This window comes from Pseudorasbora parva, chromosome 18 (assembly GCF_024679245.1).
Source record: "Pseudorasbora parva isolate DD20220531a chromosome 18, ASM2467924v1, whole genome shotgun sequence".
Classification (NCBI taxonomy): domain Eukaryota; kingdom Metazoa; phylum Chordata; class Actinopteri; order Cypriniformes; family Gobionidae; genus Pseudorasbora; species Pseudorasbora parva.
The window spans coordinates 11,711,525-11,734,991 of NC_090189.1; the positions used below are offsets into that span (position 1 = coordinate 11,711,525).

Genomic DNA, 23,467 nt, shown 5'->3' on the forward strand with positions numbered 1-23,467 from the left:
GATGAAGCCAATCATTGGGGATATGGGGATGATTAGGAGGCCATGATGGGAAAAGGTCAATAGGCGTCCTGGGATTTTTAAAGAGCACAGAGATTCAGGACCTCAGTTTAACGTATCATCCGAAGGACGGTGCTCTTTGACAGTATAGTGTCCCCATTAATAAACTGGGGGGTTAGGACCCACACAGACCACAGAGTGAGCGCCCCCTGCTGGCCTCACTAACACCACTACCAGCAGCAACCTGGTTTTGAGGTCTCCGATCCAGGCACTGACCAAGCTTAACCCTGCTTAGCTTCAGTGGGAAACCATTCTAGAGCTATATGGTGAGTTGCTGGTTATCCTGAAGTAGCCTAAATATCTTCTAAAAATATAGAATAAAATATAGACTTCAATTGACTCTTTTGTCTAATGCTAGTAAGTATCACCCAAACATGCTACACTGTAAAATTAGTGACTGATCACATCTAAATTTTTCAATTGGCCAAAAATAAATTCTGTGAACTGATGCAATTTAATTCACAGAAATTTAATTCGGCAAATTGAAAAATTGAGAGTAGAATATAGTGTAGAAAAATATAGTGTAGAAAAATATAGTGTAGAAAAATATAGTGTAGAAACTGCATAGCAATAAGCTTAAAAAAAAACCTTAAAACACATTAGAAATCAGCATAGCACCAATTTGGGATTCCTACACAACACCATCATGATGGTTGGTGAGTTTGAGGCCATGTTCTCTGCACTATTTGGCAATGTTTTTAAAGTTTTTAATGTTGTTTATTTGTCTATGCGGGTTTATGTTAACAAGTCAACACCACTGCGGAGTATTTTCTCCTTAAAACTGCAGTTGATATTAAAAATATGGTACTTTTAGAAATATTGCGGGTGAATTATGTATATGGTAGTACGATGTTATGATGAACTATATGCCAATACGTTCTATGATGTTCAAAGTGCTTCTAAGGATGCTGATTTTTACAAAGCAGATTGAGATGGCGAACGGGAACATGGTTTGTGTAACATTAGCAACACATTATTAGCCGTTTGATAACGTAGTCAAGCCAATCGCTAATCATATTAATTGCTGTTATGTGTCCAACACTGTAAGGCCGGGGACACACTGCAAGCGTGCCGTGAGCGTCTCAGCTGCGTGGCGTGTCCGTTTTTATTTCGGCTCCCATGTTAACCGATTAGAGCTTGCATACTGCCTGCGTCACATGCGCGTCGAAAAACGTGTGCATGCTTCAAATAGAAGAGACGCCTATTTTTCACGCGACACGCGAGCATGTTGAAAGCGTTTCTAGGCAAAATAGAATAGGAAAAGACGTTTATATGCCATTTTGACACGAATACATATTAATAAATGACATTTTCATTTTTGAAAGTCTGTAGGTTAACATAAATGCAGATATAGGCCTTATTGTAATAATAAAAAACAACATAATTATCGATTTTTAAATATTAAATCTGTCAATACAGAACGAAATATTCTGTAGCCTATTTTGCCGTCAATACCATAGATATGTATGGCCAATAGGCTACTGCCGACGTTGCCTTTGCTGTATCAATAGGCAATATATTTATATTTAACATGAAGTATAGGGCTTCCCTGTACATTAATAGCAGCAGCAGTGCCTTGTCAGACACGCTTCTGGTGTGCAATGACAGAGAAAACACCAGGCAGCCGCCCCGCGGATGACAAGCAGCAGAAACGCCACGCTCACACCACGCTTGCAGTGTGTCTCCGGCCTAAAGAGTGATACATGTGTGCAGTTTACTACAGTAACTTGAGTAAAGTTGTGCAAGTGGGTCTCTGAGCTGGTGTGAGTGAGTGGAGGCGGGGAAAATTTGCATATTTATGAATCCACATATACTAAATGAAGCAAAGGTGTCAAGTTTTTTTAAGTTAAGCTATTTAAAGGCATAAAGACATTTTTTCACAGGATTTTTTTTAAAAGCTACACTGTGTGATATTTTCCCCCATCTAGCAGTGTAAAGGTATATGACAATCCAGTGAATAATAGTTTCTGTTTCTCTCAATTCTGATTTCAGTTTAACTCCTACGGTGGCCGATTTAGTCCAAGATTAGCATGGCTTCCAGTTCGACCTCGTTCATGACTGCCATCAAGTGTTAAAACGCGAAAAGCGAAGCTTGACTTTACGGGTATGTCCCTCTTTGGCTAATGTACTTTCAAGATGGAGGGGCAACATGGCGAATGGCATTCGAACCCCTCACCCGTATGGATTTTCAATGGCATATTATAAACTTATGAAAATACTTTATTACTTGAAAGAAGTAAATATACATTAATGAGTACATATTTTTGGAAGAACTAAGTGTTTTTAGCTAAGAATAAACTAAAAAAGTTACACAGTGTAGCTTTAAATATGTCATTTTGTTGATCAAAGGTGAGTTAAAGGATAAAATTATTGATTACAGATGGACTTTAACACGGGTTTAACACTTGTTTTATACATTGTAAGCTTAAAAAAATGTTAATGGAGCCCATGTCTTGGCTAATACAATAGTGGATGGGCAGCAGAACACAATCGTAATGAATCAACCGTGATTACTGTCGGCCATTTTAGTTTGTTTTACTCTTCCTGAGAGGTACATCTGTATTTCAATTAGGTAAGATCAGAAAGCGTCGACTCTGCTCTCTACTTGTCCTGGCTTGGGTGTCTGCCAGCTGAAGAGGAAGATGACCTGGCTTAAAGCATTTACTAACACAGGGAAGCAAAACAAAGAGAGATCTCTTTCTTCTCCTTTAGTAGCTTCCAAACCTCATTGAAACCTCATTTTTTTTGCCTTGTTAATCAGCTAACCATATCTGATGCTGGTTTCAATCTTTTTTATCATGCAACAAATCTTTAGTGGCAAAAAAGGATTGTCTGAGTTGGGTTAACTGTCATAGCATAAGCTGTAATTTACTGTACAATTGGCTAGGGATAATAGCAGGTGGGAAGCAGAAACATGCAGTGTTTTTCTAACAGAATTGACCTTAAAGTCTAACAACGCTCTTCTGAAACTGTCTCGTTGGGGACGGCTTGCAAACAGCATGAGTCATGTAAAGATTAATGCTTCGTATTTTAGCTTGGGGTAACTCAGACAGTGGTGGGAGTCAAGTGCTCTAGCATGAAAACTGAGGCAGTTAATAGTTTTGCTCAGCTGCTCTTGCAGCATTGAAGAGGTTGGTTCCTTTTCCCGCTCAAGCTCCCCAGTGTGGCTCTTGAGGTGTCGCCAAGAGCTAAGCAGCAGATATGCTTACCATATACCCCAAATATGTCTATACACCTCTAAATGTGTAGTAAGTAAATAAGAAGTGTGCATCAGTGGTCTCGTGCTGCAGAAACACACCTGAGCTCAAAGCACCTTGGGTCTAAAATGCACTCTTCTTCATACTGGAAGCTAAAAAATTCAAGACGTGTTACTAAAGGCCATCTGCGTCATAGTTAGTTCACACACACACACACACACACTCATACACACACTGTCCCCTCACCTCCTCCCACTGGTGGATGTATCTGATGAGGCGTGAAAGCCTGAGAAGACGGAGCAAGCTGAGGATTTTGGTGAAGCGTACGATACGCAGCGCTCGTGCCGTCTTGTAGACCTCCGAATCGAAGCCTTTCTCCACTATTAGAAAGATATAATCCACTGGGATGGAGGACAGGAAGTCTACCACGAACCAGCTCTTTAGGTAGTTCATCTTAATGACCTTTGGGTCCAGGATGATCTCCGAGCTCTCCTCGTTCACAATCCCTGTTCGGAAGTTCATAACCAGGTCCACCAGGAAGATGGTGTCCGAGGCCACATTGAAGACGAGCCAGGTAGTGGTGGTTTGCTCGGAAAAGAAGGTAATTCCCACAGGAATGATAATTAGATTCCCCATCATCATGATGAGCATTATCAAGTCCCAGTAGAACCTGCAGGGGAGACAAAAAGTCAGTCACGTGTTAAAGTGGGACCAGTTGAAGGCAAAACCATTTCTCTCCCAGATTAGCAGAATTGAAAAACCGAATCCCTTTCAGTTCATGAGAGTGAATAAATATTAGTTAATTTGGTCACATTCCACAGCAAGTTGAATTGGAATATGAAATGAATCAGAATGAAAATATGAAGAGTTTAAAATAAAAAATGATTATATTAAAGGGGTGGTTCCGTGTTTTGTTTTGTTTTTCTAGACTTGGTTGTGTTTATGGGGTGCAGTATAACATGTCGTAATACTTATTTAATTTATTTAAACACCATTTTTTCTTATATTTGACCTTTATTCCACACCGCTGTCTCCACTGTCCTTTGAATGGCTCATTTGCTTTCTGCTTCTGAAGCCCATCCGTCTGAAAAACGCAATGGTCTTAGATTGGTTAGATGACCAAATGTAGTATTTTTGTAGTAAAACAAATTTAGTAAAACGTATTTTTATTGGCTGAAGTGCCAAGCACAGGCTGTCCGGAAATGCCACACCCCTTACCATTACATGCAGAAGTCACATCTGCGGTGACTAGCAAGGGTTTATGATGTCACCAACCCAGGAAGAAGCTCGTTGTAGTCCAAACCGGACGTTTTTGTAGCCAATAAACTGCCATAATTTTAAAAGACAATATCTCCATTTGCATTGAACTTTCAGCGCTGTAACTTTGCAGATACTGTTTATGCTCAAGCAGCAACATTACACGCTAACTAAAGTTAAAAAAGTAAAATCTCATGCAACCACCCCTTATAAAACAGAAAATAGTTATTTTAAATTATTATTACTGTTTTTACAGTATTTTCCATCAAACAAATGCATCCTTGATGAGACTTCTTTCAGAAAAAAAAAAAAAATCTTACAGACCCCGAACATTTGCTGACGAATCAAAATGTCTATACGGCCTTTTGTTTTTTACATTTACACTTTGCTTCCTTACATTTGATTCTACATTCTTTTTGCTACCTCAATTTCAAAAAGGCGTTCTCTTTTCAGTTCTGAAGGGCACAAAAACCCTCCAGCAGACTGGCATGAAATTCATCCTATTCTGAAGATGATCATCTAAAACACAACATTTGCTGGTATTTTCAGCAGGCATGACTGAATTTTTGGCCAGACTTATGGCTAAACCATCTCCATTTACATGACAGATGTAAGATTTACCCACATATTAATTTTAAAACCCCTTCAAAAGCATTCGCACATTCCCTCCCATCCTGATTCTATTCCCGATAGCAGAAACATGCTAGCCCTTTTCAGCGAGATGATGATGTAGCAGGACTGGCAAGATTAAATTCCTGCTCTTTTCTGCTGGAATGCCCTCGTTCCGACGGCCCTCAGATATTTGTGATGTTTCCGTGGGTTCTGTCTAACAGGCTTCCTTCAGCGATCAGTACAGCTCGCGCCTGCAGCCTGCGCGCGATGCACTACAGCTCATTTCCCTGTCGCTTTTGATATCACCGCCAACACTTCCTGCTGGACTGCCGCCCTGTGACAGCGCAGCACGGCTAGCGCGTTGCTCTCTGGATGAGGAGGCAAAGAGCCACAGGACCGAAAATGAAAGAGGGAGATTGTAACACGAGAGGGTTTCCCTTTCTTATGTGAGAGTTGTGTATCTGCGTGTGACATTCTGTTTTGCTTGTACAATAGCTCATTAAAGGATGCAGGTTGTAATTGCTGAGCCAGCAGCACATGCACCCTCAGGAATGAGACTGTGTTTTGGAAACATGTGAATGGAGCCACCATAGGGGTGAATGGAATCACGGTTGCCGTTTGAAGGTGTTTGTTGATGCAGTGTTACTACAATCTAAAAACAGCTGGGTTAAACACAACCCAATTTGGGTTGAAAATGGACAAACCCAGAAATTTGGTTTGAATGGGTCCATTCAATGGGTTCAAACAACCCAATTTCTGGGTTTGTCCATTTTCAACCCAATTTATTTTTAACCCAGCAGTTTTTAGAGTGTATTATACCATGTGTATTTTATTAATGCATAGTGCTAACACGCTAGCTAAAACCAATGCCCACTAGCTGACTAGTTATTTAATGCACTTCTTACAGTGACAATCTCCCTATAAAATTTGCACTTAAAAATGTGTCAAGTAAACATTTGGGATATAGGCTAGAGTTTGAACCAGTAAACTGATATTTCGGTTAGGCCACATTGGCTAATATTTAGCCATTTTGAGATTATTGGCAAGAGGCATGAACCTTTACTTTTGGTCTAAAAGTCTACAAACAGCCCTTTGAATAATGGGTTATGCATAAATTGGTTTCATAATTTTAGTGACTGCACAGAAAATATTGTGTTAGCTGCTATTCTGTAAAGCTCTCTCTCAAACACACACACAGACACACACACACACACACACACACACACACACACACACACACACACACACACACACACACACACACACACACACACACACACACACACACACACTTCATGTTTTATGGAGACTTTCCATAGACATAATGATTTTTTTTATACTGTACAAACTCTAAACCTAACCATCACCAAAAACGTTTTGCATTTTTAAAGAAGATAATTTAGTATGATGAGCTGTTTTCCTCATGGGGACCGAGAATTGTCCCCACAATGACAAGGATTTAGGATATTTCTATCTTTGTGGGGACATTTTGTCCTCGTAATGTAGGGTTCACCTGGATCAAACACACACACACACACACACACACACACACACACACACACACACACACACACACACACACAGACACACAAACACACACACACACAATTTTAGAATTGATTAAAAAATATGACTTTAATTTGTCAAGGATGCAATGAATTGATAAAAATAGTGACATTAATTTCAGAAAATGTAGTTAGCCATCACAGGAATAAATTACATTTTAAAATATATCAAAACAGAATACAGTTAATTTAAACTGTAATAATATTTCACAATATTACTGTGTAGTTCATCAAATAAATACAACTTTAATCATAAGCGACTTCTTTTGAAAACATTAAATACAAAAGTTTATGGGCATCTGAATATTGGCATTGTCAATTATCAGCATTGGCCATTGAAGAGCCCTTTTCAAAAAAGAATGTAAAAGTTTACACGATGAATAGCAAAATTGTTATAAAATGTCCTTTGTAATATTCTGTAGCCTTGATATTTCATTCATTCTCTCCTTTCACCAGAGCACTAAACTCATTCGAGAGATTTTCAGTTGCTTGGCAGAAGATGCAGCACAGCTCGTACAGCGAGCAGAATCACATTATGATTTCAAACCTTCAATGTTACGTAACCCTGTGTTAAATGAACATGAAAGGATTCAAGGGCAAAACAGACTGCTTATTTAATTAATTCCAAGTAAGTATATTTTTTCTAAGATGCATTTTTCAGTTTGAACATGTAGTATTTATTTTATAATTTTTAGTATAGTTTTTAATGTATCATCCTTGATGCAAATTCCTACCTACTGATAATGCTGTCACAATCGCCCAGTCTTTCCTGACAGCAGAGTCACATGTAGGCTGTTTTGGATATCTACCGGTCAAGAAGATGCTTCTGATAAATAACGAAACCTCAGCCAGCCTCCATTTTCATGTCTCGCAGCATTTGTCTGCCTTGGCAGACCAGACATGTCCCTGAAATGGCTACAAAGATTCAATGCACATAAAAAGTCCATTTGTAAATTAAATTTGCTCATCTGTTTAGCATAGGCTAAAGACTTCCATTGTCGTTCGAAAGTGCGAATCTATTGTTTGACAACAAGCCAAACAAACGCAAGTGAAGTAATTAGCGAACACTGCGACGTTGGCGGTATTACTCATGCCACCTAATGTGAAGAAATCTTCACATAGCCGGTTTTTAATGTCTGCCGTGAGCAGACATGAGTCAGCTCTCTGAACACTCTGATAGAAGTCCAGCAGACAGTAGAAGACATTTTGGTAACACTTTTCCTAAAGCTTTTATGTATAATGCATTATAAAAGTATTTTTAATGCATTACTTATAGTCTCATGAATAATTATAGAAAGTATAATGCATAAAAAAAAATCAACAAACAACTAATGTCAGATGTAACAAGGAATCTGAATATTGCATTTTAATGTACATTATGAATATGTTTATAATGCATTATACATAAAGGCTTTAAAGGGGTCATGAACTGCATGGTGCACATATAATGTTAGAATGCTTTTTATACATCAAAAATTGTCATTATTTAGAAATAAAAGACATTTTTCCTACCCTGATTTTAGCCTCTGCTCTGAAAGCTTTGTTTTAAGGGGGCGTGTCTGCTGTGAAAGTTCAGTGTAAACGCCCACTGCTGTGATTGGCTAACATCTTTCAATTTGAAATAGCTAAGTATTACTCTCTCTTTTAGCACTTTTTTTACTATCACAGCCCTCATGGTTAACTAATTGTGAAAAAGTGTTACATTACATTAAAGGGCTAGATCACCCAAAAATGAAATTGATGTCATTAATGACTCACCCTAATGTCGTTCCACACCCGTAAGACCTCCGTTCATCTTCGGAACACAGTTTAAGATATTTTATATTTTAGTCCCAGAGCATATGCAGTCTATGCAGACTTTACTGTCCATGTCCATTCGGATCACCAATGTCACGTGATTTCAGTGATCACGTGGATCCAAACTGCTGAAATCACGTGACATTGGTGATCCAAATCATTGATCGATTCACTATCGGCCATGGACAGTATAGTGTGCTTACACTTAAATACGCTGTCGGACAAAACATAAAATATCTTAAACTGTGTTCCGAAGAGGAACAGAGGTCTTACGGGTGGGGAACGACATTAGTGATTAATGTCATCAATTTCATTTTTGGGGGAACTAACCCTTTAAGATCTATAGCATTATATTTAGATCTATGGCATTATATTAAGATCGTGGCGTGAAAGGTTGCAGAGATGAACACTGCAGCCGATCGCACACATGTCGAGCATATCAAAGCAGTGATCTCGTCATTGCAACTCAGTACACTAACGTATGCTTTCATCTTCACTAACAGTGCAAACGCGATATCGTTGAATAAAACGTGAATCACCGATAATAAACGCGTCACTGATAAACTCACGCTGTTTGTTTGACTGCTGCAGCATGCGCTGCTCCAATGACTACAAAGGGAGCTTTCTTTGATCACTTTATAGAATTTCATCACTATTAAATAACATATTATTTTCATTCTACTAAGAGAAACAATGCAAGTTGACATTTCAGCTCTGGTTTGATTTACTGACACACAGACAAAGAACATCTGACTGTACATAAATAATAATACATTTTATTTGTATTAAATCTAAAAGTCCTACAGTTAAGATAATTAAAAAATGGTAAAATACTAATAGATTTAAAGGAACTGTATGTAAGAAATGTATTTCAATTAAAAATGGCCCTGATATGTCACTAGACATTAAGAAATCATGTTAATTTCAAATACTTATATCACTGACAACAGTAGTCCGGCCAGGATATTGTCATTTAAAAAATGTTGTTGTAGCCCTCAACTGATGTTGATGTTGACATGTTGTGTTTTGGCCTGAAGCTCCACCCTCCACCTATCGACCAATCACAAAGTCAGTAGTGTTTCGTCATCCGGGTTGCCAGATCGGCTCTAGTTACCACAGCCTCAGCTACAAACGTTCCTGCTGGATCCTGCAGCCTATCTGGCAACCTCGAGTCTGGGGGAAGGGGAGAAACATCTTTCCATAGATGTTAGAAGGGAGACCTTATATTCAATCCTGGTGGAAACAGGAAGCCAGTGAAGTGAATGGAGAATGGGTGTGATGGGATTGTATTTTCGAACTCTCAACAGGATCCATGCTGCACTATTCTGAACATACTGCAGAGAGTCACTACTACATGACTCACTACATTTAAGATCAGGCATTAAGATGAACACAGTTACTTACATGTTGCATTACTGTCGAGCCCAGGCACTGCACAATATTTTGTAACTCTCAATGGCATGTCTATTGCTTGGTAGCTCTATGTGGTTTAACACTAGGCCTATGTTACTTTTGGCTACCTATTCTATTGCATCATGTCATGCATAAATCGGTGGGTGGGGCTAAACAGGCAGTGATGAAGTAGGCGTTGATCTTCTTCTGCAGAGGCAGTGCTTGCCTCCCTTTGATATCATGGAACCCCATCAGGGATGCGCAGTTTTCCGGTACTGGGAAAATACCGGTATATATTTTTACTGGGAAAAACCGGCAAATGTGACAACATAGACCGTAGAAAATGGATAAAGAAGTTGAATCTCACTCAAGATTACCTAAACTAATTAATAAAGAGAGGAGAAGAAGTGACATTTGTAATTACATTGCTTATAAAACTGATTAAGAACCATCAAACCTAGCTAAGCATATGTCACTATTCTGACTTTAAAACTTCAAGACTTAAAGGTCCCGTTCTTCGCGTGTTTTCGAAGCTTTGATTATGTTTAATGTGCAATATAACATGAGTTCATGTTTCATGTGTAAAAAAACCTCTGTTCTAAAAATGGCCTGATGATTTCCTTGTTCTATGAAGTCCCTCCTTCAGAAACACGTAATGAGTTCTGATTGGGCCAACACTTCCCGTGTTGTGATTGGACAGCAGCTTAGTGCACTTTGCCCGGAAAGGTCCCGCCTCTTACCATAACGGGGAGATGCAAGCGCTGAATGCGCGCTCTTCTCCACGTGGGAGAGCAAAAGGACCAGGCCCCCTATTTTGCGTGTTCTTGTGGTCGGAGGGTTAGTCAACAAACGGTTCTAGTGACGTCATTACATCCCTGCATTTCCTGCTGTAGTCCAAACCGGCCGTTCCCTGTAGGCTTTGAAAGGGAACTTCTGTTAAATAAAATATCTCACTTGGCATTGAACTTTGAGCTTTATCATTTTACAGGTATTATTTATGCTCTAACAGCAACATTACACACTAACTAAAGTTTGAAAGATGGAATCGCGAAGAACGGGACCTTTAAGAGAGCGACAGGTGAGTACGTCATTCAAACCATCTAATTTAGACATGAAAGGAAGTGTATGTAAGATTGTGGCCAAAACTGATACTGCAGTCACTTTCAAATGACTGTAGAGCGGTGTATCCCCTCTCCCCCTCCCCCCAGACTCGAGGTTGCCAGATAGGCTGCAGGATCAGCAGGAACGTTTGTAGCTGCAGCTGTGGTAACTAGAGCCGATCTGGCAACACTGATGACGAAATACTACTGACTTTGTGATTGGTAGATCGGTGGAGGGTGGAGCTTCAGGCCAAAACACAACATGTCAACATCAACATCAGTTGAGGGCCGCAACAACAACTTTTAAATGACAATATCCTGGCCGGACTACTGTTGTCAGTGATATAAGTATTTGAAATTAACATGATTTCTGAATATCTTGTGACATATCAGGGCCATTTTATGATTAATTGAAATACATTTCTTCCTTATACAGTTCCTTTAATTTTCTTTTAACACTGATCAACGAACATACATGACATAAGATCGAATATCCCAAAATCTCCCGCGTTCGTTTCAACCAATGAAATTTAGATCTCATAATATTTGCAAGCGTAAGATATAACCGACTGTTTATTTGAATGCTCACTAAAGATGGACATTTTTACATAATTTCGTGTATTTGACTGTTTAAGGGAACTTAATTTGGAATGTGCAAGCTCTAAGTTACAGGCTTGTGTTTGAGCTCCTATCCCATGTTTAACGAAATGCTATAAAATCGCTTGCATGTTTAAATTTGATTTCCGTTAGCCTTCCCGAAACGAGTCTGAAAATGTTGAATCAGAGCATGCAGACAACTTTAATGTAGGTGCGATGTCTTTTGAAGCCAAATTGCTTCAATTTGCTCATTTTGAGAGATTTCTGCTGAAATTATTTCTCACAAGAAAGTTTTCAAATGACTGATTTGATGTGATAATCTTCGTTGAATGATTTACTAATCAACATTTTTGGTAATTTCCCACTTTATAAAATCAAAATTTGCTTAATTTTACTCATTTTCATGCAATACCCATGCCAGTATCAGAAAGTGTGGTATCGATTTAATATTGTTACTTTGGTATTAGATTGTGATATCGTACCGAAGCCAAAATTGTGGTATCGAGCCATCCCTAATCCTCACTTTAAAAAACCGTTTGCTGGACCTGGTGTCAATAAAAAGCTTTTATTGGACTAACAAGGAAGTTTTCAGTTCTGAAATTTGCAGGATATAATAGTATGTTGGATATAATAGTACTTTCTCAGTTCATGCCACCTTCAAATAAAGATTTGTCACCCAAAAATAAAATTATCCCATGATTTATTCACCCTCAAGTAGGTGTATATGGCATTCTTCTTTCAGACAATTCCGAGAGTTCATGAGAGACTGGTGTTCCAGAGTATGACATATAGGACGCATATAGGAGCGTCCTACGTCATGCTGAAGCGGCAGTCTCTCGTGAACATGCGTACGACAGTTAGCAGAAGTTAGAGATTACAGTTATTTTACACAAACGCATCGATTCGCTTCAGAAGGCCTTTATTAAACCCTCTGGGTCGTGTGGAGCATTTTTATGAAGGATAGATGAACTTTTATGGACTTCAAAACAGAAACAGCCATTTCCAAGGGATAGGACATTTTGTAATATAACTCTGATTGTATTTGTCTGAAAGAAGAATGCCATATACACCTAGGATGACTTGAGGGTGATTATATACATTTTTGGTGAACTATCCCTTTAAGTAAAGTGTTACCGAGATTTTTTGCAATGCTGCAGTGTTTAGAGGTCAGCGTACACACACATGCACATGCTGTAATTACATTTATGCAGCTACAAGACCAAAGCCAGACGTATTTTGACGGGCGCCGGGCTGGCCTAGAGAACCACACAAAATGTCCTGGCCACTGATAACGGCATACATCCATGAACTAAAATAGATGCTTTCAAGAATCCTATCTCATGCTAAAAACCCCTGGCTGGTGCCTCCGATGTGGCCGACGCACTTGGCTGTAATGGATCTGAGCGAATGAGAAAAGCTCTTGGCCTAGCTTTATAAATATCTACCGATCCAGTATCAAATAATTGTCTGTGCTTTGGTCCAAACAGGCGTCTTTGGTGAACAATATCCAATTTGGTTATTTTTACATTTGGGAGATCTAAAATAATGAAAGTACGTATTATTTGATATTGCTTATGCTGTAGGTTGCAGTATAATCAGGATTGTGGATGAGTTGAAATGTGGAGTATGCAGAGGTATATCGAGTACTCGCACTGAGAGGGGTTTGACAAGCCGTTTCGCTTTTGTAACTGTAGCCTTGACAACCGAATGACAGACAGGCTGCATTGTCAGAGGTGGGATGGTTGCCATGTGACCATCTGTCCTACTGGTGAATACTAAAGACAAGCATAGAGGACATGACCCCCACACAATGGTCGTATATGCGCATTTCTATTACTCTACAGCTGCTGCAACTTTACCTCAGAGTGAAATGTGTTTCTTTAAAGGAATAATGTACACAAAAAATGACAATTCTGTCATTTATTAATTCTCATGTCATTCCAGAACCCTTCATTATAATGAATGTGAACGGGGCTGTCAAGCTCTCGACTTGTGCAATAGATTAATGCGACAGCTTTGTGTGTGAAGACATTTAAGTTGTTTTTGACTGATAACCTTCCTCGACAGTGAACTGTTCACCGCCACAACTGCATCGAGTCACTGAGTTGAACAAAAGAACCGAATCAGTCTGGAATTCTGAATCATCAATGAATCACTCAAACTGTTTTGTTTTTATGATCGGAATCAAGTATTTCAAAATATAATGATTCGTTCATGAATCAGTCATTGCTACTTCTGTCACCCAAACTTTTATGCAACATGCAATGCAAACATTTCATATACAGTACTGGTCAAAAGTTTGGAAACAATACTATTTTATTCATGCATCATTTGATCAAAAATACAGAAAAAAGAGTAGGCTAATATTGTGAAATATTATTACAATTCAAAATAGCTGTTTTCTAATATACAGTATGCTGCAATTTACTTCTGTGATTAAAGCTGGATTTTCAGCATCATTAGGCTACGCCCGTCTTCAGTGTCACATGATCCTTCAGAAATCATTCTAATAGGCTGATTTATTATCAATGTTGGAAACAATTGTGCTGCTTAAAGCTACGCTGTGTAACTTTTTTAGTTTATTCTTAGCTAAAAACACTTAGTTCTTTCAAAAATATATGTGCTCATTAATGTATATTTACTTCTTTCAAGGTATGAAGTATTCTCGTAAGTTTATAATATGCCATTGAAAATCCATACGGGTGAGGGGTTCGAATGTCAGAATTGAGAGGAACAGAAACTGTTATTCACTTGGAGGGGCACTTTTTTTAAACTGTGACACTTTTTTTTCAAGATTCATTGATGAATAAAAAGTTAAAAAGAACAGCATTTATTCAAAATTGAAATATTTTCTAACAATATAAATCTTTACTATCACTTTTTATCAATTTAATTAATCCTTGCTGAATAAAAGTATTAAAAGCTAAAATAAAAAATAGTGACCACAAACTTTTCAATGTTAGTGTACGTTACAAAAGATTTCTATTTAAATATATGCTGTACTTTTTTTTTCCTTTTACTTTTTATTCATCGAAGAATCCTGAAAAAAGTACCATAGGTTATAAAAAATATATTAAACAGCATAACGGTTTTCATCATTGATAAAAAATCATGTGATGGAAGACTGGAATAATGAGGCTGAAAATTCAGCTTTGCCATCACAGAAATTAATTATATTTTAAAGTGTATTAAAATAGAAGAAAAAAAAACATTATTTTAAACTGTAATAATATTTCACAATATTACTTTTTTTTCTGTATTTTTTATAAAATAAATGCAGCCTTTATGAGCATAAGAGACTACTTTTAAAAACATTAAAACAGTACACTTTTTACCCATACTATATATATATATATATATATATATATATATATATATATATATATATATATATATATATATATATATATATATATATATATATATATATATATATATATATATATATATATATATATATATATACTTATAACTTGTTTGTATCTCAGAGCACGTTATAAAGTGCACAAGTAGTAGAAGAAGAAGAAAAAACATGAGGTTGAGTAAATATAGACTTTTTTCATATTTATTTAGTTTTATTTATTTATTATGTATTTATTGTTATTTTGGGGCTGGACATAAGAGACACAGATTGCTCTTAACCTGCTGTGGCCTGTTTGCAGAGTTCTTCAGTCACGCTGCATTCATAAATTGGCCATTTTTCAGCATTGCATCTAAGAAGAAAAACAGGCTATTTAAAGACTACCAAGGGGCATCAATTTGGAAAAAGTGAGACACGCAGCCACAAAGACCTTCATTAGACTTTGGGAAACGTCTTTGAGACAGGCCTCCAAAAAGCAACAGCAAAATTCATCAATAATGCAAGACAAACTTGCATGCCCCTAAAAATAGAGGTTAATCTGGGTTTAGAAATCAGAGGCCGTTTGATAGGGAGAAGGAATCTGCTCACATACAAATCCTGCTTTTCCACAACCTGTGTGATTAATTTATAAGCCAGAGATTTGACCCAGGCTCATCTGTTACCTGATAAATCCTGCCACTAAAAAAAAATAATAATAAAAAAAATCACTCGAAAAGGTGAAAAACATCTGTGAAGGTGACGTCAGTCAATAGATTTTCCTTTCCCCAGTGAAGAACCGTGTGCACAGCAATAGGCTGGACAAAACAGGGAAAGCAAGAGGCAGATGACATGCAATATGGAGGACAGACAAAAGAAACATACGACTAAGTCACGCGTGACAAAAGCCGATGACAAAAGGGCTTGGGCCACATCAAGTCAAGCATGAGCCCTTTCTGAAAACAATGACTAATGAATCTTACTAACTTCCTATTAATCATTTAAGAACCGCACTGAGATATTGAGTTTCCGTGATGCTTCACAACCAAAACAGCACATGTGAATGCTGTTGTCACTCATGTGACATTTCTGGTTCCAAAATTTTCGGCTCACAGCTGTGCACACAGTATTGCATTTGCAAATTAATCCAAATTTCCAAATCCAAATTTCACAACATAAACTGAAAAAAAAGGATAGAAACAAAAGAGCAGTTCCTTGTGTGGGTGAAAAAGGAAAGCCATTGTAAGCGAGCAGACAATACCGAAGCCTGCCAAGTCTAGCCAGTATCACACGATTCAGGCTTTAGTCAACTGAAAGCAATAATGACTATTTGCTTCTCCTTCTACCTATCTTCTGTTTTCTCTTTTTTCACCTGTTTTCTCCTTTTATGGTTCTTTCTTTGATGTAAAGCCTATTTGGCAAGTGCGATCAAAGGCTCAATATCATGTGCACCACCTGCAGAACTGAAGCATGGCCGTCTAAGGGGCCATTCACACAGAATGCACTTTTCCTTTCCACTGCACCACTTTGTCATTGTTTTTCAATGCGCTAGATTGATGTCTTTAACCGTTGGGTTCATGTACGCATGAAACTAGAATAAAAAACTTTTTTGTTGTTGTTGTTTGTTTGTTTGTTTGTTTAAAAGCAGATCTTTTTAATTATTATTTTTTTTTCAATATTGTGTGTTTAGATATCCATACAACAAAATCTTTTTTTGGAAACAATCTAAAATGCTGGCGGTGGCTGTGTCAACTTTTTTCAAAACTGCTGGCGGGGAAAGAGTTAATCTAAAGAAGGAATCTTTAAAAAGTATAACGCACCCAGCAAGTTGCATAGCTTAAAATGTCCTCCTCTTTATAAGCAAAGTATTTTTTTAACACCTCATTTGAATATTAGGGGGTTTGTGATGCCACACGGGCAAATGTATTAGCATATACCTGCCTCCAGAGCAAGAAATTGCCGAATAGTTTGCATCATTGCTCATTTGCGTCTTGTGAACTTCTGAAGGATACCAGCATCAGGAAATAAGGTTTTTTTGTTTGTTTATGGCATCATGAATCACGTTGGAAGATTATATGTTTGTTCAGAGAATTTGACTGCAGATTGATTTGTAAATGAAACGCTAAAAGGTTGGAAAATAAACTCCTGTTGAAAGATGAGGCAGTCAGTCATTAAAAAGGTTAACAAGTTAACCTCAAAGAACACATTTTAAAATTAAATGTAACAAAATCCATCCAATCTAGACAGATCTCCGCAGTTTTAACAGCAAAAAAAGTGTTGTGTGAACCAGCGCTAATAGTGTTATGAAGCTACTCACCAAATTTATTTAAATGAAGACTAGATGTTACCTGTTATTTTAGAAATATTCATAATCTATTATATTGATCATTGTTTTGAATAAGCTTTTATTATTCACTTTAGTTTTAGTATTTTTTTCTAATGTTCTTTTGTTATTTTATTAGTGTAATTACTTCTGTTTCATTTTAATTTCATTCAGTTTTAGTCATTTCATTACTTATTTCAATTAGCTGCCAAGACTTTTTTTAGTTTTGTTTGTTTTTTAAGTTTTTTTTTTTAATCTAAAACTTATATTTTACTTTATAGCAAAAATACAAAGTTCCGTCATGAGACTCTAGACGACGTAGGCTGATAGTTCCTTGACTCAATCTGCTTGCAATCACATCACTCTCTTTAGGGCACAGTTAATTGGTTCCTTCTGTATCAGTAGCCAATGAGCTCGCTGTTCAGCTTTCAAATACGAGGGCAGCTTTTGCACTGAGCTTTCAGAAACCCTCCACCTTCCCCAGCTCCACCTGTATAGATCTGCTATGGGTATTCATGTACGCTTTATTGTGTCTTACCTACTCACAGCAGCGTGTTGTGTATGTATTGACAGCAGAGACATAACCAACAGTAGCAGCAGTAATATAATTGTGTCGCTGCACCTATGGTAGGGCAGCAAAGGTCCTTGATTATTACGCAGGAATGACCATATCAAATAGCCATATCAGTCTAGAAAATCGCAAAATATAATTTTACGTCAGTCTTAAGTACATGATGTTACTATACACATCACAACATGTAAATAGGAAAATGTTGCCATTACTTTGTCACTTATTGAGCAGTAGGCTAAATGGAGCCATTTACCTTCAGTCTTTGTGCTAAGCTAGGCTAGCGGTGGGTTTGTCAGACAGTGATAAGGATGGTATGTATGGATTTAGCTAACTCTGGGGGATACGGTGAATAAGCTAAAGTCCCAAAGAGTTGTTGTGTTCCTTTATCAATAACAAAACTGCTTGCTTTTTTAAAAATAATGCTTTAAACCATCTGTATGTACAGTACGTTTTATGCAGAAATGTCAATATAAAGGTTACTGACTGATCGAAAAAGTCTTTGAAGTTGAAGTGCGTAATTTTCTTTTTAAAACCCTTTCTCTGCCATTGGTCAGTCGAACAGATAGTCCCACCCCCCAAATCACTCCATTGGTTAAGCTAGTGCTGCTATGGTGGGTTGCCTAAATAAATGTTTTCAAAGTGTCAAAAAATCAAATTTTTGGTGAAAAAATAGCTTTTTCACACAATTCTTTTTTAAATATATATTTATTTTGACAACAATAAAGTTTAGTCAAAATTACCTCTAATAAGAATATCTTACAAATATGATATCTAAGCAGCCATGTCCTTTGTACACTATGGCAGAAAGGTCAATCATGTTACATCACAGGGTTCAGAGCGATGTTAATCTCGTTCAGTGTGTGTTGGACATATAATCCGATCGCACCTCCTCTCCTCCCTGTTCTGATGGCTTTACACAAACCATTCTGATCTGTTTCAGGGGTGGCATAACCTAGAGCCCTAGTGGTTAAAGACCTGAAAGGTTGTGGGATTAAATCCATGAACTATCCCCATTGTACTCTTGAGCAGGACATAACCTCAGGTTGCTCCTTTGTTTCCTGTAATAAGTGCACCGAGAGTCGCATAGCATAAAAACGTCAGCTAAATGTCAAGCAGAAGTAGCAGTGGAAATTTATTTCAGCAGATATGATGGGTCATTCCTGTTGTGCAGTACTGACGGACCTCTGTGCCTTAGAAAAGTGATTTATATGCTTGTGTTGTACATATTTCTAGGGTACAACAGACTTTTACTGGAGAGAAAACACTAGTGAGTAGATATTGCAATTTATATATATATATATATATATATATATATATATATATATATATATATATATATATATATATATATATATATATATATATATATATATATATATATATTAAATGGCATTTTTCATGTTAGAAGGAGACATGGAAAAATTGCAATATCTACTCACTAGTGTTTTCTCCAGTAAAAGTCTGGGTCAGGGTCAGAAATAGTTTAAAAGATGGTCGAGAAACATATATATATATATATATATATATATATATATATATATATATATATATATATATATATATACAATTGTTTGTTTTGTTTCTCGACCTTCTTTTAAACTATTTCTGTTCTTTTATTAAACAGGATGGTATGTTGTAGTGTGAGAGAAACCAACTACGTCACTTGCTGGAGGATGATGTCATCGCTTTTGACAGTTAAAGGGATGTTGCAAAGATTAACCAGATGGAAAGTGATGTTGATGACAAAGGAAAAACTGCTATTTAAAAAAATTCCCAAAAAAAATACGATTGGTTTAGATAAAGAAAAAAAGCACCTGGAGAATTCCTTAAATATTTTCATATTTTTCATGTTATATAAACATGACAAAAATGGGCATTTGCTCAAACCGAGGAGGTTATGATTTATAATTCATCCATGTTTACTTAATGATGATATTGTAAGTAATATGCATACTGGTTATTATAATAATTACTTTATTCAGTATGTTAAGACTTATATAATGTTGACTTGAAAATGAACTGCATAGGAATGACCCTGATTTTGGTAGTTATAATGCCTTGGGAGTGCAACTTCTGACTTATGTTCTTACACGTTACATATATGCCAAAGCAAAGGACATCATGTACATGGAATAAATAAAATAGTGAGGCAGGTGGGAGCTAATGACCCTGTAAGGGATAAAGTTCTCCGCATTGATGGAGAACGTGGAGCTGTTTTCAGCACCATGGAGAGCGTTACGGGCAGATGGGAAGTTGAACCACATATGTCATTGTTTTCTTTCTATCTATCTATCTATCTATCTATCTATCTATCTATCTATCTATCTATCTATCTATCTATCTATCTATCTATCTATCTATCTATCTATCTATCTATCTATCTATCTATCTATCTATCTATCTATCTATCTATCCGTCTGTCCGTCTGTCTACTCTGTAAAATTGTGTTAATTATGGTTTTAAAAAAATATAGTGGCATCTGTGTTTGTCAGAACTTTACTGTAAAAACATGGCAATGATGTTTATTCAATTTATATTTTAGTTTCTTGACTGTATTTGTATAACTGATGTTCATATACCAGCATATTTGAGCAGTTTGTTACTGTGAAAAAAATGAACAGATTATCACTCAGGTGGGTACAACAGAAAGCCACACGATGACTTAAAGTTCATCAGAACGGGCCTATAAGCTACTGCGACCAATACAAATAAGAAAGAAATTGGATGGTTTATGCACAAACATTCTGGGAAAGTCCTGTTCTGCATAAATAAGGTGGTTTCTATTTTTAATAAAACAATTTGTTTAAAGTAAACATAAACCTTTTATTGTTACCATATTTTACCAGCTAATCTATCTATCTATCTATCTATCTATCTATCTATCTATCTATCTATCTATCTATCTATCTATCTATCTATCTATCTATCTATCTATCTATCTATCTATCTGTCTGTCTGTCTGTCTGTCTGTCTGTCTGTCTTGATTTAATGAGATGAGATGAGATGCTAACCAAAGACCTTAAACCTCCAAATGGGCTAACCAACTCCAATTGGTGCACAACAAAATTTCATCATGATGTTGCTTATTCCATAATTCCCTTCCTAACAGGCTATTTGACAGGAATCCTGTGTTAGGTTGCAAATTCTTTGTCCGCAGTAGTCTAATTTGAAGAGTATATGCTAGTCAAGTTGTGCATGAAACATTCTTCTGGGGGGCATTAGGTTTGAAAACCCCCTCCTTTCACCTGACTAACGCGATTAGCGTTAAACTGCTTTAGATCAACTGTCCCAGCGCTAAAATTGGCATGGGCTGTTACCTGGTGACAGCCACACGGGATCATACAGTGCCACGAGATAAAACAAATAGAATAATCCGCGTGTTTATGCCTTGAACAAGACGTGAGCTCGCAGCCACCATCGTTCCTTCTCACGGCAGACACTAACAGCTATGTGTTTACAATGCCAAAGAGTGGTGCATCATTCCCCGCGCGCACCAGCACACGTCTTATACAACAGCAGAATGCCCAATGATGGCAGGTCGGAGACGTCCCATGATGACTGCCGTGCCATTTATTCATCGAGATGACATTCACCCCTACTCATGCCAAGGACATTGCATGCGTTCTGGTTCCCCAAAACGCCATGTAAAATGACTGCAAAAGCGCCGCACGGCGCACGCAGAGCCCATTTTACTGTGACCTGAGTGTGCGTGGGAAGGTGACTTTCCACACTCCTTACCTAAAATCACTATAGGGGTGAATGATCCAATATCCAGCCGTCTGCACTCTCTCCTGCTCTTTCTCCACGGCTTTCTGACTCCCGAACATCCGCAAGGAGAACTTATTCACCCCGGGCTGCATCATGGCTCCAAATTGCCGCTGCATAAACCCGGATTGCCTGGACGCGGCGTCTATATCGTCAAAACCGACCATAGCTTCTTCCCGGTCCCCCTTGACACCCACTGAGTTGCCGTGGTCTTTCATGTTCTGGCTCCCCATGCTGTTCTTCAAGATCGAGTCTTGCCTCTGGAACACATTATTCCCATCCACTTTCTCCTCTTTGTTGCTCGAGAACGAATTGGATTTGTCTTCCATGGCGGTTTCAGAACGTGCTGTCTCCGGGTGCGGAGGACAGGCTACGCGTAAAAGTCGAAAGGAGCAGCTGGCGGCTCTTCTGTTTCATTGGACGTCCCTCAAACCACCGCTGCCTCCAGTGTGAGTGCTGCTGCACAACTGAGAGGCAGAGTAGCGGTGAACCCGACGGGATCAGCTTTCTTGGGCTGCTGCCATCTATTGGCGGGATTGAGCGCGGCCCGCGTCCCGTTTCTCTCCACGCGTGTCGCGGACGCGGACGCACTGCGCTGCTCGGATATGCTTCCAGACTGAAAGGGAGCCAAAGGAATACAATTTGAACATGTTGTAGATGCAAATCAGGGTTATGTAAAGCATTTGGGAAGGGCATGCTTTATTATGAGGGGAATTGAAATGGTAATTATATTATGAAAGACCAACATCTCTGACGGTCTACAATCTCGTAGGAGTTTGAGACATGACAAAATCGTGAATTAGAATTAAAGATTTTATGCATTTTATATTGGGGTAATGGTAGGATCTACGATATTTCACTGGAAATTCAATAAAAAAGAATTTATATTTTAGTAGCAGTGTTTTCCATATGTATTTATTTATTTATTTATTTAATAATCCAGTGAATTCATTGCAACTGAATGGTACTTAATCTCATTTGGTTCTTTTTACTTGATGGCCACAATCCAAAATATGATTATTTGAACAAAAGCCTGGCATTAGCACAAAACCAACTTTCACATTATGTAACAGCTTAAAAAACAAACGTCTCTAAACCGTTTAACTATTATTAAAACAGCTCTGACTGGACTGGCAGTTCTGATTGGATGAGCCATTCAAAGTCCTTGTAAAAACCCAAAGGAATTTCCAGAGGGAATAGCAACCCAATCATTACATTTAATCATTTAGCAGATGCCTTTATCTAAAGTCACTTACAAATGAAGACCATGCACAAGCACTTTATCCTTTAAGAGCCCACAATATTCATAGTAACTCTGCCAATTGTAACATTTAGCTATAGACAGTAAAGAATATTTATTTATATAAAGTGCTGTATTTTTGACTTTAGGTTCTAACAGAAAAGATTAAAAAAGTGACCAAAGTATAAACATTATAGCCAGATCATTTCTACAGTCACGTGATAGCCTACATTAAATTGCCACACCTATGGCAAAATTCACATTGCTCATTTAAATTCAAGACTATCCACCTGTAAATCTGGCAGGCTCTAAATCCATGGACATTTTGAATCCTAAGTAAGAAAGGTTGGTAGAACCGCTTGAGATATGGCTAACTAATCTTTCTGGGTCTTTAAAACCTGCTTTCATCTGATTCTTTCAACCATGTGAGAACCGCTCCCTAATAACACTGGAAGCGCTGGCCCTGAACTGATAGTTTTCCCAAAATAAAGCCTTTCTTGTGAGTGATCTATCATTTGAGAGAAATGTGAAAAAGTCTACTTTATGGCCCGTCCAAAACATTATCGTTTAATAAATGGCCCTAAATGTTTTAAATGCATAAAACACAATATTTAAATGGGCAGTATTTGGATTTTGTCTTTCAATGTGGGCTCATCA

At 37.6% G+C, this 23,467-nt stretch overlaps 1 protein-coding gene across 2 annotated transcripts in view; it reads right to left on the reverse strand.

Annotated features, from left to right (window-relative positions):
* Window positions 1-22,322, reverse strand: part of LOC137046429 (potassium/sodium hyperpolarization-activated cyclic nucleotide-gated channel 1) — a 158,681-nt gene extending 136,359 nt beyond the window's left edge. Inside the window, exons 1-2 of one of the 2 annotated variants that reach the window (XM_067423638.1) lie at window positions 21,544-22,300; window positions 3,501-3,924 (exon numbers count right to left, since the gene is read on the reverse strand). In XM_067423638.1, coding sequence (XP_067279739.1) covers window positions 3,501-3,924; window positions 21,544-21,899 — 780 coding nt within the window. In that variant the 5' untranslated portion in view covers window positions 21,900-22,300. Of the gene's footprint in view, window positions 1-3,500; window positions 3,925-21,543 lie in introns of both variants that reach the window. The other variant, XM_067423639.1, reaches the window with a different exon arrangement.
* Window positions 22,323-23,467: the final 1,145 nt, after the last annotated feature.